The sequence below is a fragment of the Cuculus canorus genome, chromosome Z, assembly GCF_017976375.1.
Source record: "Cuculus canorus isolate bCucCan1 chromosome Z, bCucCan1.pri, whole genome shotgun sequence".
NCBI classification, from domain to species: domain Eukaryota; kingdom Metazoa; phylum Chordata; class Aves; order Cuculiformes; family Cuculidae; genus Cuculus; species Cuculus canorus.
In genome coordinates this window covers 52,790,047-52,805,430 of record NC_071441.1, presented here as the reverse complement: position 1 = coordinate 52,805,430, position 15,384 = coordinate 52,790,047, and the positions used below count along the sequence as shown (strand labels likewise).

Genomic DNA, 15,384 nt, shown 5'->3' with positions numbered 1-15,384 from the left:
CCAGCATTTTATTACAGTGGATTACATTGTTTGTAAAATATTCCACAAAGTATTTTCAAGTATAACAAATTTATACTAAAAATGTACCAGAGGCCATTTCCCTAAAGCACTTGGCCTAGCTTTTTCATTCGGTTGCTTTCCATAGAAACCTCAGTATCTTCTGGATATGTCATGTCACTGCAATTATGGAGTGTGGTTTACTTCAAAAGACTTGTGCTCTACAGAACTTTTGAGATCATACAATGCCCAATTTCTATCTTAGCCACAACTTGGTACAGAAAAACATCATGCATCTGTAACTACTTGAGGGACAATACATTGAAATGCATTCAGATCCTTTGCCCATTGCCAAGAAGAAACCAGGTTCTGGCCTTTATATGAGCCCCAGGGGTTCCTTATCAATTAAAAGGTAAATACATGATGTTTTGAGGAAGGTATTACTTCAAGATTTCTTAGAGAGGTGAGTAGTACCAATGAGATTCACATGCAATGCTAAACTTGTCAAATATTTTACCATAAAATATATTTTTAAAAAAATATTTGCTTTTAGAGGTACATTTACATTGTTCTTTAATGGAAAAATAGACTATGGCCTCTAACAAACTCTGCTCCCTGTGTCCAAGTTAGTGTCTCTCCATACTTCCGTGAGAGTCTTAATGCCACGTTCACGGAGACAAAATTATAGAGTATAAATACTGCAAAGTATTCCTAAATGCTTGCACAGTTTAAACCACTTTAAACTGCCTTGTAATTTTAAATTACTGCTTTTGTGTTTTATATGTTTATCAGAAATAACTCCTCCTTGAGATATGAAAGCTTTTGGCAGATTTTTACATTTGAATCAACACTCTTGCACAGACTTGCAAAAACCAAGACATCAGCCTGCATCAGTGGTGAAATCTATGATCAAAGGATAAAAATTGTCAGGAAACTTTAATATTCACTGAAGACAAAGTGAAGGGATTTATCATTTTTGTGATCTGTATATGTTATCTCCAACTGCTTATTTCTTTTCTGGACTTATTCTTCAGAAGCTTGTATGTAGTTATCATTAAAATCATCACACTGTTCTTTATCATGTAGGATGTATACAATAATTATGGTTTAGCAGATTTGCCATTCATGTTTCAGTTTCCACCTTCCAACTCATACAGTATCAAAAAAGCTGTCTTGCTGCCAAATATCTTTTCATGCTTCTGTTTACCCCATCAATGTCTTTGGATGGAGCTATTGCCGTATCTTGCTATGTTAGTAAACTCAATGAGGAGTCAAGGCAAGGTCAGTGTAACTGTTGCACCTAGATTATTTTTCTTCAGTCAGTATGCATAATAATAGATGTTCGTAGCACAAAATGTTAATGTGATCTAACCATACATATGGTATAGGCGTATTACCTGGTATATAAATATGCCTCTAGCCACATAGCCAAGATTCAAGCTTTCCTGTAGGTTTGAAACACCAGCAATAACATCCTTAAAACTTACTTAACTGAAAGATTTAAACAAGTATCTGTCTTGCCAGAAGTGAGGCATACATGATGTATTATAAATAGGTAAGTCAGGCTCCTCATGTTGCATTATTTTAATATACTTCTTCCCTTTTTTTTACTGCATGGATTTTAGGTATCTGTGTATGTTGAATTTCATTATGGTATTGCCCTGTCTATCATAAAGTCTTAGCACAGTTCTTTTGACAGCCCAGCTCCTTAATAGCCTGTCCAAATTAGCATCATCAGCAAAGTTGCTCGTCTCACTCTTCACCCCCTTTTTAGCGTTGATCTCTGCAGGACTGCACTGGCAACTTTCCCCCACTGCAGGAGTTAACTATTAACTCATACTTCCCTTCCCCGTTTCCTATCTGTTAATTATTTATCAGATCTTACTATTAAGTCATTACTCTAGGCTTTAAGGCTTCTTCTAAGGCTTAAGGTTTCTTTCAAAGCCTTTAGGGGACTCAGTGAGAAACTCCTGAAAACACATACTAACTAGATCTTCATTGCCTATCAATACTTTTAAAGCAATCTCAAGAGTCTCAAAAAGCTTTAAAAAGCCTTTCCCAGATAAAGTAAACAAAATCAGAGTTTGCAGTGCAATTGAAACAGATTGTGTAACATGAAGGATCCAGTAGCAGGTGGTTACTGTGAATGGTATGTAATCCAAAAATCACTGTTCAGGCAGCTGGGTCATCTATGCGATGTTAAGTAAGTCTAATAAAAGGCTTCATGCCTTAACTATGGCTTTACCATCAGGATTAATTAATTTTGCAGGCTACGTAATAATAACTGTACCTGAAAAATACAGTTAATGGACAGTAGGGAACATAGACTAATCCACAGAATCACTAGGTTGGAAGGGACCCACTGGATCATCGAGTCCAACCATTCCTAACAACCCCTAAACCATGCCCCTCAGCACCTCAGCCCAAGTGACAGGGGACAGGACAAGGGGGAATGGCCTCCAGCTCCTCCAGGGGAGGTTCAGGTTGGACATTAGTAAAAAAATTTTCACGGAAAGGGTCATTGGGCACTGGAACAGGGAGGTGGTTGAGTAATCATCCCTGGAGGTGTTTAAAACACGGGTAAATGAGGTGCTCAGGGACATGGTTTAGTGGTAGATAGGAATGGTTGGACCCCACGACCCAAGCCGCCTTTCCCAACCTGGTGCCTATACCACTCTACCCCTCCCCGTCGCTCCCCCTCCCATCCTGCACCGCCCCCCGCACCCTCCGCCCCCGCCATCCCGCACCTCCCCCCGCTGCGCCCCACAGCACTCCCCGCCGCCCCCGCCCCGGAAGCCGCCGCGCCCGGAGGTGCCGTCGCGGCGCAGGTGCGGGCGGTGCCGGCCCGTCCCCGCCCCCGGCCATGTCGGAGACCCCTGGCGCCTGGCCGGGCCCCGCCGTGCCGCCCCCGCTGCCGCGACAGCCCCCGTTCGGGCCCGCGCCGCCCAGCCCCGAGATGAAACCCGTGCGCAGGTTCATCCCGGACTCCTGGAAGACCTTCTTCCAGGGGAGGCGCCACCGCGGCGCCAGCTGGGACAGCACGGCTTCCGACATCAGGTGAGGCGGGATGGGGAGCGGAGCGGCGGGAGGTCCTGCACCGGGGCTGGGCGATCCGCGATGTAAGTACAGGTTGAGGTTGACGTGCTTGAGAGCAGCCCTGCGGAGAAAGACTTGTGGGTGCTGGTGCATGAGAAGCTCGTTGTGAGCCGGCAATGTGCACTCGCAGCCCAGAGGGCCATCCGTGACCTGGGCTGCGTCAAAAGAAGCGTGGCCAGCAGCGAAAGGGAGGAGATTCTGCTCCTCTATTACTATCTTGTGAGACCTCATCTGGAATACTGTGTCCAGTTCTGGAATCCTGAACACAAGAATGTGGAACTGTTGGAACGGCTCCAGAGGGGGGCTACAAAGATGATCAGAGGGCTGGAGCACCTTCCTAGGAGTACAGGCTGAGAGAGGGTTGAGGTTCTTCAGCCTGGAGAAGAGAAGGCTCAGAGGAGACCTTATAGCAACCTGCCAGTACCTGAAGGGCTACAGGAAAGCTGAGAAGGAGTTGTTTACAAAGGCTTGTAGTGATAGGACGAGGGGCAATGGGTATAAAACAGAGAGAGGCAGATTTAGGCTAGACATAAGGAAGAGTTTCTTTACTATGAGGCTGGTGAGACACTGGCAGAGGTTGCCCAGGGAAGCTGTGTCTGTCCCATCCCTGGAGGCGTTCAAGGCCAGGTTGGATGGGGCCTTGGGCAGCCTGGTCTGGTGGGAGGTGTTCCTGCCCATGGCAGGGGGGCTGGAATTGGTTCATCTTTAAGGTCCCTTCCAACCCCAACCATTCTATGGTACAACAAGCAATTACTGTTACAAAGAGTAGAATGCTTTTTATTTAGGCTAAAGTAGAGGTGTCATCCAAGCAATTGTGCATTTTTGCAAGTTAGACAGAACATCCCTCTGATGGCAGGTTTTCCTTCAGACAGAGTTTTTTGGGATGCTGCTCATCTTGTGGAGGTGATAACACCTTGTTTTCAGTGCAGGCTGTGCTGAGCAGGTATGTCTCATAGAACCACCTCTGTTTGCAGCCTTTCTCCGTCTCAAAAGCAAAGTCAGGCAGAGCTGGAGCCAACTCCAAATGAGCAAGAGATTTGACTGTTGTGAAGCTCATAGTAATATTGAAATTAGTCTTTGGAAAGGAACAGAATGTGCATAAGATTTCTGGGAAAATGTGTGCATCTGCGTGTAAGTGGGATATACACCCTGTCCTCAGCTCTTGTCTCTCTATACAGGACCAATAGAGATCACTGCCTCATGTTGCCCAGCTCCTATAAAGGATGCTTGCTTTATAAAACTCCAAAATGAGTCTTAGAGAGTTTATTTGTCAGCATTTTCTGTACTACAGGTACATCTCAGATGGGGTTGAGTGCTCCCCGCCTGCCTCCCCATACGCGCTGCGGCTGCAGACTCGAGCAGTGCCTGGCTCCTGCAGGGACCCCTCAGGAGAATCAGGCGGGAGCTGCATCTGGCGGCCCGAGGCAGAGGCGATGCTGCCCAGCACACAGGAGGAAGCCTGCCAGCAACGCTACGGCTACATGAAGTCCTGGGCTGGGCTACTGAGGATGCTCTGCGCAGCCGAGCTGCTGCTGGGTGCTGCCGTCTTTGCCTGCGTCACAGCCTACGTACACAAGGACAATGAGTGGTACAACATGTTCGGGTATACGCAGCCCTACGGCTATGGCACCAGCAGTGTTTACGGAGGTTACTCCTACAGTGGACCCAAGACACCCTTTGTCCTGGTGGCAGCAGGAATGGCATGGGTTGTCACCATTGTGCTGCTGGTGCTTGGCATGTCCATGTACTACCGGACCATCCTCCTTGATTCCAACTGGTGGCCATTGACTGAGTTTGGAATTAATGTGGCCTTGTTCCTTCTGTACATGTCTGCTGCCATCGTGTATGTGAATGATACCAACCGCGGAGGGCTCTGCTACTACCAGTTGTTTAAGACGCCGATAAACTCATCTTTTTGCCGTGTTGAGGGAGGTCAGACAGCAGCAATCATCTTCTTGTTTGTCACGGTGGTCATCTATCTAATTAGTGCGGTGGTTTCTCTAAAGTTATGGAGACACGAAGGAGCTAGGAGGCACAGGGAGCTGATGGAACGGGAGGTGAGTTATGAGTTTCATTCTGTATCTGCAGGCTGTGGCATGATGGAGAGCAGTTGTAAGATCTGTCCATGCTGCAGCTGGAGTCATATCAGGTGTCCTCTCGGCAGCTGGTCCTGTGAGGGTGAACTTTCACCAGTTTTAACAACATTTAAGATCACTACATGAAAGGCTTTTTTTTTTAAGATGTCTGATCCAAATTCTTGGACCTTTTTCTATTTATTTACTTACTTTGGTAAGGAGCTGGCTCTGTAATACTCAGCTGTCTTCCTGCATCAGTTGATGAGATACTTCCTGGTGTGTATTTTCTAAACAAAGGAAGACAAAAGCAATGCACTTTAATCAGCTGTTTAGTGGTGTTAGGCTTAAAGCTACCTGACATTTATTTAGAGACTGTGCTTTCAGCATGTTAAGTGCTAGTATGAATGACGATAAGAACATGGCAATGCTGATTTTTACTTTGCAAGCAAAACTCTAGGTTCCTTCTTTATGTCTTTTCGGTTTTCCTTGTGATAGATATCAGAAAGTAATAGTAATAACAGAGTTGGCAAGATTTGAATCAACTTCGTCTTTTTCACGTCCAGTATTTTGCATTGCTGCTGACCTTGTCCTTAGCAGCATTCAATACTCGCCTGGTTAACAATAAGTTCTAGTAGAAGAGACATACCATTATCAAACGGAGAATTCATTATGTAAAACCTCTTTCACATGAAAACACCACCAAAAAAAAAAAAACCAACTTCAGAAATTCTATAAAACTTACTGTAGCAAAAAAATTAATGCACATGAGGCCTACATAAGCCTAAATTAAGGAGGGGTCACTGCTTAGGTGATTTTAATAGGAGAGAGCAAGCTTAAAAGGGACTTTTCCTGTTGTGTTTTCTAGGCAGTTATTCAGGCTGCAGTGTGTCAGTGAGTTAATACGGGCTGGAATGTAGAATAACAAAGGAGACTAGGAAGTGGATGGAGTATTTTGTGCAAGCTGTTCCTTACAGCTATGCTCTGGGAGATCCTGGTGTTCTGGGTTTCGGATGGTCGTTATTCCACTATTCTTAAACAGTCTTTAGTTCAATTGATCTGAAAACATTCCCTATACTCAATTTCTTCATACTTAAATATAAGTGCAATTCTCTGTACAGCAGGATTTTTAATTGTTTTAGAGTCTCTGCTTTTCCATATTATTTTTGCTTAAAACTAAACTTGCAGTTCTTTCCATTTTTTTGATAGGTGAAAACGCAGTCCTCTCTTCCAGAAAAGAAGGTAGGAAATAGGAATTTATTTTTCCATGTACTGATATTTCCAAATGGTTGTTCTTTTCCTTGTGACTGTTTTGACTGACCTATCTATATGTTATTTATTTATTTTTTTGGCTTGAAAGAGATTAGGTTTAATTCTTTAATGTAGTCCTGACAACATTCTCCCACCTAGAAGATTTGGAAGAAGATTGTAAAGAAGTTACTGCTAGTTAGGGTAATTTTACCGCTATTTTAGGCTAATAAAATTTACTGTAAACAGCAAATCTGGTGACTGCCTCTGTGTGTGTTCTTGCCCTCTTTCATGAAGTGACAAGTTCTGTAGCATTTATCTCAGAGTCTGGCAGACATGGCTGTAATAACTGGTCATCTGATGCTTGGTAGGTTTAGCAATTCTCCTTTTCCTGTCTGTCTGCTTAATTTGGAGGAAAGCCAGCAGTAGGTGATCTGTCAGTTGAGCTTGTTCCTGTCTCACAGCAGTAGGTGCTCTGTCAGTTGAGCTTGTTCCTGTCTCTCAGACTGCTCCAAAAACCTGCTGTTTCTGAAGCATCAGCAACTAGTGCTTTTTCCGCACAAAGATTTAGTTGCATACACTGCAAAGATTGTGTAGGATCTTAGCAGAAGGTTTTGGTGGTCCCAAGAGAATTTATGGTGTATTTATTTCAGTCTGAAATGTTGCCTGTTAGATACTGTGAATTTCCTACCACTGTTTTCTCTGTTGCTTCAGTACTGGATCAGGATCCCTTTTTTTGTCCCAGCAAGACTCCACATGCTTTTATTTCTGGATCAAGGGATAAATTGTGCGATAGGAAACAATGGGAAAACGGAACTCCACAGGAATGAGCAATTCCTATTCATTCACAAATTAGATGGCTACCCAAGGAAAATTCCTTAAATTATTTTTTTTAAGACAAATCTTTCCAAATCCCAGTAAAGTGTTTATCTGTCACTGGTACTGCTATTAGGACAAACTGAAGATGGGTACTGTGTGTGGAACTTTACTGTAACTGAGTAATTTTGCAATTACACTAAGGGTTTTAAGAAATATCTGATTTGCTTCTGCTGCTGCTCAATATTTGCATATCTGTCTTCAAGTGAGTGTTCTGTGGTTTATGTATATTGTGTTTGAAGGAAAATTGGCTTCATTAAGAACTACTTTTTTTTTTTTCCTTTTAAAACAGTATGAAAGTGATGACAGACCAAGAGAAGAGATCACTTACAGGCAGCTTAAATCATTGGAAAGAAAACCGGAACTACTTAATGGTCATATACCTGCAGGCCACATTCCTAAACCTATAGTGATGCCAGACTACTTAGCGTAAGTGAATTGCCTTTGATGAACAAACTTGATGGGAATACTTCAGTGATATTCTTCACTCAGCATTTCTCATATATACACTCACGGTTTCTCTGCCATGCATGTGCAATGGAAACTCGTAACTCCTTATTATGTTAAGGTTAAAAATAGACAGAATGGGGGCTGATATCAATGTCATAGAAGCAGTAACATAAGTAAAGAATCTTAAATAAAAAAAAAAAAAAACACACACACCCAAATCTCAAATATTAAAGAAGATTGTAACACTCTGCGAAAGGAAAGAAGGCTAACACACAGACAATTTAGAAAATAATAAAATATCTGGGAAATGACTTATCTTATTACTTATCCTGGGTAACCAGCTCTGAGCGGCCCTGCTTTAGCCAGGGCGGGGGTTGGACCAGATGACCGCCAGAGGTCCCTTCTAACCTCAACTACTTCAACTCTTCTGTCATTCTGTGATTTCTATGCTTTACATTCACCCAAATTTCAGCATGTGAGATTAACAAGCGATAATAAATTATGGTAAACAAAGAGATTAACAAATGATACAGAAATTCACTATCAAAGTGAAGGATCCATGTGTTTGTTGAAGTCCTATCTCTAAAACTAGTCCTTGAACCTTTTTTTTTTTAAGGAAATACCCAGCCATTCAAACAAATGAAATGCGAGACCGGTACAAAGCAGTATTCAATGATCAGTTTGCTGAGTATAAAGAACTGTCTGTGGAAGTTCATGCTGTATTGAAAAAGTTTGATGAGCTGGATGCATTGATGAGGCAGCTTCCTCACCACCCTGAAAGCATATATGTAAGTACCTGTGAGATGGGCCAATGGAAAGCAGGTGTGGTATGAGGCATTTTCTGACTGTCTTTAGCCAGGGCACAATGACTTTGAATGCTGGTGGTGACTCCATGGGAGAGAAAATTTCCCCAAATATGTTATTGCTGTTTGGGCCTCAGTCAAGGATACCAAGTTGCAATTAAGTTATATACATGCTTTTCTGGTAGGTTCCTTGGGTTTTTTTCTTCATGCTAGTAGCTTTCAAGTTTGAGTGAGTTAACTGTTAATGTACTTTGGCTGTTTCTTAAGTACAACACTTACAACTAAGATGTTACATTTAGAGTAGATTGATCAAATGAGAATTTTACTTTTGATGAGTATTTTGTAGATTTTATATGAAGATATGGAACACACTCAAAAGTGTTTAAATATGTGTGGTCTCTCTTCTTAGGAACAGGAAAGGATATCAAAAGTTCTACAAGAATACAAGAAGAAGAAAAATGTGAGTGTCTTCATCTTATATGGCTAATGAACCTAATGAATAGCAAAGAGAATGTAAATAGCCAATGTGTCTGACACCAAGTACAGTTCACTAGCTCATGGTGTCTGTAGCTACTACAGGACTTTGTATATTTTGTCTTTTAAAACTTTGGCAAAGTTAGGACACAACCCACTCCATTCATGCCAACAACCTGGTTTAAGAATAATTCCAGTAGCCAGATGTGGGGGAAAGAGAGAACCCAAAAGCTAAGCATTTTCATCTTCAGAGAGTATGTCTCATCTTTTAGCATTCTGCATTCAGAAGAATGGTTATTTTTTTGGCTCCAGTTCATTTACATTCACACACTGACACAGCCTACAGCTAAGTTAGCAACAGAAAACATTGTCTTACCCTTAAAAAGAAGTTTTCTATGTCTTTGCAGCATGGAACTCAGAGGTTCCATGAGGTCCATAATCCAAGAGGTTTCACTTTGTTGTTTCTAAAATGCGGGCAGTAAATGTGTACCTGTGTTCTACTAAAAATGTAACACATTACAAATACTTTTTTTTTGCATGGATTCAAATTTTGTATCCATGTTAGTCAAACTTCATAGCTTTTTTGTGGATAGGGATTTATTTGACATAACACAACACACCTATAAAATCTAAATTATGTAGTAGGATGTCATTTATATTGGCAAATTTTTGTTGAAAAACTGTTCTGTTTATTAAGTAACTGCAGCTTATAAAAGCATAACCTCTTTTTCCGGCATTCCATGAAGGAAGTGGAAGCATGAAATAAGAAATTGTGGCCAGTGTAGAAGACTGTGATTTTGGATATATTTTTATACTGCTGTAATGAAGAACATAATTGGTAATAGACTATTCTTGCAGAAGTTTGAAAATGTAATATATTAATGTAAATACGATTTGGATTTTTGGCAGGATCCTGCATTTCTGGAGAAAAAGGAGCGTTGTGAATACCTTAAGAATAAGCTTTCTCACATAAAACAACGAATTCAGGACTATGATAAAGTTATGAATTGGAATGTAGAAACTTAGCTGTGCCTTCACTTTGTGGATACTACTTCCTATTTTTGAAATTGATATGCATATTTTGAACTATTTATTTACACTCAGAACAGTACATCTATGGGGATTGCTTAATCGCTTTGTCACTTACTTAGATGTTGTAGATTACTGGTACATTTTGTCTGCAGATCCAATTTTAAAGCAATGTAAGGACATTCTCAGATAAGTTTAGAAAACTTGTGCTAGCACTCTGCTTTTATTAGACAATTTACAGCCTGGCCTCTTAAATATGAATACTTTATTGGAAAATACTGTATTTGCAAACTTGCAAAGCCCAGCAGAGAAGGCAGTTCTGAATGCTGTGTCAAAAGTTTGCATAGAAATACCACTAACAATTTTAGGAGTTATTTATAAATGGTCTCTTAATGACGTCAGAGAGAATTGAGCTGTTCTTTCTGGCTGGGGTTTAGTGAAGCTCTCAATCATACTAAATAGTTTTTGCAAGTTGAAAATTAATTTAGTAAGAAGTTTCAAGTTGTATTTCAAAATGCTCTCTTGTATTTCTGATGTTATCTGGAGTTTCAACAAATAAGAGATGCAAAATGACTTTCTGTTTAAACAATGAAAGTGTAGCAAATGGGGGTTAGGGGTTGGGTTGTGCTGGGGGTTGTTGTTTGATTTTGGGGTTTTTTTTTATTCCCCTTTTCAGAGGTAATGCCCCAGATTTATACATGGCCTTAAAGGAACAGCAGTACAGGATGAGACTCATTTTAGTGTTCCTTTGGTGTTGCTGTAGGCCAGTACACTCTGCATACCTTTTCTGGGTCATCCTTGTAGGGATCCGTGGGTTTAAAGGCAAAACAATTCATCAGCAAGTAACAGGACTTTTTCCAGGCAGCAGCTGTTTGTGAAATTAGAATTCAGAAAGTACAGTAAAATGAATTCTCATTGAGAGTATAAATGATTAGTACTTTTTTATAAGTTCAGGTTAAATGTTTTAATGGACATGCTTTCCAGAGCATATCTGCATAAGTTCAATATACATTTTTATATTTAATCTTGGGGATAGGTTTGTATACGCATACTATTTCATAAACTAGTACATTTTCTCTTTGTATCCTTTTTCATGTCTTTGTTTATTTTTATAACTTACTAAATTTGTTAGAATCATAATAGTTTCTTTGTACAGTTTTCTACAACTGCAATTTGTCTGTTCTGAAATATATTTTAATGTGAAAAAAAAAAGCACCAGTGTAACGGTGTTATTCTAATGCTTACAGAGACATTTTGTTAGAAAAAGGTGCTCTGGTTAAGATTATTTCAAATTTCTGTTAGCTATCATTTTTTCTTTAAGAGAAAGTTTTGAACTTTTGCCTTACTTTAAAGGCAAGACATCAGAAATATGTTTCCAGTTTAGAACAGTGATGGTAGTACCAACTCTGTTTTTCAGTACCAGAAATCCATTTATATACCTCCCTGTGGCATTGATATTCCTTCTGAGTTTTGAGCCTTTATTATTCACACTGCAGTCCTGATGGCTACAAAAACCCTCTTACGTATTTATAAAGCTAGCATTCCAATTTTATCAGCCACTTAATTCCAAGAGTTTTAGTGGATGAAGTAAAAGACACCATGGAAACACTGAGAGAATTTTCAGACTTGGCACCTCTTCTTTTGAAAGCCTTCAGTTTGATCTGCCTGGAAGGTGTCTGAATGTTTTCATCATTTTGAAATCAGGTGACAGTCAGTGCTATCCCTTGTTCTTTCTCTTTTCAGATTCCTCTCTCTGGTTTCGGTTTCTGTTCTTTTCAGAGAAGAGGACATTGCTCTCCCTTATAAAGGAGCTAGGCCAAGTGTTTTATAAGTATTGTGCTGTGTGCTTGTTAAACTTGTCTGTGTAACAGAGGTCCTTTCCTAAATACCTGCAATCTAAATGACCTCTCGATGTATACACAAGTTTCTCATTTTTTTATCAGTGGGACTTCTGAGCATTGCATCAGTACCAGGTGAAAAAGATTGATTCAAGTTTAAGAATAAACTGATGTTTATAAAGTGCTAAAAAGAAGCAGACCACTGCTTTCTTTGGAAGATTCACAAGTCTGCACTCTTGGTAGGTCTTCCTCCAAACGAGCACAGAGACCCAGCTTCAGACTTTCTTTGATAGTGGGGTGAGTTCCAGTCTCTGAAAAACTGACTCCTGGCCCCTCAGACAGTGCCTGCATAGCCTCTGCAGAACCAACATGCTTCTCCTTTCTTGCAAAGTTTCCAGCAAATGGGTTGGGAAAAGGGGACACCCTGCCTGTGGCTGGAATGAGGAAATAAACCAAGCGGAGACAGCTGTGTGTGGATCACTCCACATGTCTCAGCAAGGTGTGGCTGAATAGGTTATCCAAAAGCTGGGGAGGGAAGATATGTAGGGATCATCCCTTCTGCCAGCCTTCTGGGATTCAAATAGGATTAGCGCAATGCATGGCATTGGGGTATGCTGAGCACAGAGCCCCAGGAGACAGCATTTACCTTCACAGGAGAGGGCCATTTGTGACTGTTAATGGTGAATTCCTTGCTCAGTGCTGGATCTGTTGCAGACCTCGGCACTGCTAAGCAGGCACTTCTGGCACTTTGCTCTAAACTGGCAATGGAGGCCTGAAAAGGGTCGTGTCAGCAGTGCTCTGAACATGCCAAAGAATAGTAGTTTAAGACACATTTTTATCTCTCAGAGAAATAAGAATTAATATCTGGGAGCTGAAGGCAGCCAAAAGCAAGACAGGCACTAGGAAGAAGTTCTGTGAGAGTTGTGGTCAGAATGAAAATGGTCTCTTGGTATCCATAGAGAACAGAAGGCATATGTCAGACAAAACTAAAGTTATCAGATGATAATCACCTCTGTGTATATTCTCAATCTACTTTGTGGTATGCACACCTAAACAGTCTGCTTACTCATGTGACTAAGTTTTTCCAGAAAGTTGGTAAACTACTTGAATCTCACTGAGTGATATTGCCCATATGTCAATAGGCATACAGCGTCCACTTTCACTTACAGTTTCTCCTTTGACACTGTGAACATAACAAGAACTTTCATTCTTCAGTCTTCCTCTTAAATACTGCTCACCTGGCCCTGCAGACTGCAGATCTACAAATGGAAAAGTCCAAGAGGCTTGTAGTTTCCAGGAATATTACAGTTTTCAAACTGAACTTAAATACATCAATAAAGGGGTGCACTTTTTTTTTGTCTTCAAAAACAGCTGTAGTTCCTGGGTCAAGATAACTGACATCATCTGCACGCTCTTTACTAATTTGTATGTTTTTGCAGGGCACATAAAGCAGTGCCTGATAGATGTAAACAAAAGTATGTATCACATAGTAGGGTGGACTAGCTTTCATGGCAATGTATCAATGAAAAACCTAAATGATTTGAAATTGTAGAGAAGTTATCCAGTATTTTCTTTATTCAACTCAAAATTGATGTGGTGAAGGATTTGAAGCCTTTAGACAATCGTAATCAAAAAAATCATTGTATAACTTGTATTTCTGTCCAGCATTGAAATTCTTGGCCTTAACAATAAAAAGTATCCCTCTTTTGAAAGAAGTCTCATTTCTCTGTTCTATTAACATTGTCAGGCTGCAGACATAAAATGTTGAAATTTTCCATTTCAACATTTTATAAATTGGACCTTTTCCTTCTTAAGTAAGGCTGTGATAAAATGGCAGTAGATCAACCTACAAATGTATTTCAGTTCACAGAAGCAAACCTTGACTTCTTAAAAGAATTGTCCTTTTTCCATCTTTGGGAGTTTTCATTACTTTCCCTCAAAACATCTTGGATTTTTCTCAGGTATGGTTTAATTGAAAACTAAATAATTTCTCCTGTGTTTCCCCTATGTTTCTAAATTGCTCCTGATAAATGGAATAGGCTGGAGGATACAGAAGCAGTTAAGTTTTTCCCCACTCCTATTTAAGGAAATATTACTCCTGTGTAAATGTTTTCTTCCTAGTTTATTGTCTTACTTGGGTGCAGACTGACACTCCTTAGAAACGGATGCATGGCAGCTTTCCTCTAATTCAAGAGGTCAAGCCCAATCTTGGCACAATTCCACCATATCCAGTAAATTTATGATTGCTCTACAGAGAAATTGGCTAACATCATCTCTAGCTTTATTGAGGTAATCCTTGCTGTGATGCTTATGAAATGTAAACTCTTGGTCACATGAGACAGATCAGTGCTGGTCAGAATTACTTTAGAATCATAGAATGGATTGGGCTGGAAGGGACCTTAAAGATCATCCAGTCTAACCCCCTGCCTTGGACAGGGGCACATCATACTAAACCAGGCTCTCCAAGGCCCCATCTAACCTGACCTTGAACACTTCTAGGGAGGGGACATCAACAATTTCCGTGGTCATTCCAGAAGTGGAAACAGTACTCCAAGTGGGGTCTCATGATAGAGGAGTAGAGAGGGAGAACCACCTCATGAGGTTCAACAAGGCCAAGTGCAAGGTCCTACACCTGGGTCAGGGCAATCCTCGATTTCAATACAGGATGGGGATGATGTGACTGGAAGCAGCCCTGCGAAGAAGGACTTGGGAATGAGAAACTCAGCATAAGCTGGCAACATGCGCTTGCAGCCCTGAAGGCTAACCGTATCCTGGGCTGCATCAAAAGAAGCCAGGCTAGCAGGTTAAGGGAAGAGGTTCTGCCTCTCTACTCCATTCTTGTGAGACCCCATCTGGAGTATTGTGTCCAGTTCTGAAATCCCCAGCGTAAGAAGAATATGAAACTGTTGGAGGTGTTCAAAAGATGGGAAGATGAGATGTTTAGGAATATGATTTAGTAGTGGTCAGGTACAGTTGGGCTTGATGATCTCAAAGGTCCTTTCCAACCAAACAATTCTATGACGTTATTACAAAAAGCAGAATATTTATTTAAGCTAAAGAGAGAAGTTTCATCTAAGCAATTATATTTTTTCTTTTTCATTTTCTTTTTTTTCCCCAAGTTAGATAGAACGTCCCTCTGATGGCAGGTTTTCCTTCAGACAGCGTTTTTCGGGACGCTGTTCATCCCTTGGAGACCATACTGCCTTGTCATCAGTGCGCTCTGTATCTGCTGGAACCCCCTCTGTTCAGCCTTTCCCCATCTCAAAGGCAAGGTCAGGCAGAGCTGGAGCCAGCTCCAAATCGGCAAGAGATTTGACTGTTGTGAAGCTCATAATGACATTGAAATCAGCCCTTGGAAAGGAATGGAATGTGCATAAGATTTCTGGGAAAATTCATACATCTGCATATGAGTGGAAAATACACCCTGTCCCCAGCTCTTGTCACGCTGCACAGGATCGATGGAGATCGCTGCCTCGTGTTGCCCAGACCCGATAAAGGATT

At 41.0% G+C, this 15,384-nt stretch overlaps 1 protein-coding gene across 2 annotated transcripts; it reads left to right on the top strand.

Moving 5' to 3' along the window:
* Positions 1 to 2,771: 2,771 nt before the first annotated feature.
* Positions 2,772 to 13,579, top strand: MARVELD2 (MARVEL domain containing 2). 2 transcript variants are annotated; one of them, XM_054055111.1, is made up of 7 exons: positions 2,772 to 3,054; positions 4,385 to 5,150; positions 6,375 to 6,407; positions 7,582 to 7,718; positions 8,356 to 8,527; positions 8,952 to 9,002; positions 9,926 to 13,579. In XM_054055111.1, exons 1-7 carry the CDS (start codon positions 2,861 to 2,863, stop codon positions 10,040 to 10,042), a joined length of 1,470 nt encoding a protein of 489 aa, XP_053911086.1. In that variant the 5' UTR covers positions 2,772 to 2,860; the 3' UTR covers positions 10,043 to 13,579. The 2 variants fall into 2 exon arrangements, with proteins under 2 accessions (XP_053911086.1, XP_053911087.1); XM_054055112.1 differs by having other exon boundaries at positions 3,017 to 3,116.
* The last annotated feature ends 1,805 nt before the right edge of the window (positions 13,580 to 15,384 follow it).

Excerpts from the sequence above, each read along its gene's own strand:
- MARVELD2 (XM_054055111.1), top strand. The coding sequence starts at position 2,861 with ATGTCGGAGACCCCTGGCGCCTGGCCGGGCCCCGCCGTGCCGCCCCCG. Across the intron at positions 5,151-6,374 it reads GGGAGCTGATGGAACGGGAG|GTGAAAACGCAGTCCTCTCT; the intron begins GTGAGTTATGAG and ends TTTTTTTGATAG. Across the intron at positions 6,408-7,581 it reads CCTCTCTTCCAGAAAAGAAG|TATGAAAGTGATGACAGACC; the intron begins GTAGGAAATAGG and ends CTTTTAAAACAG.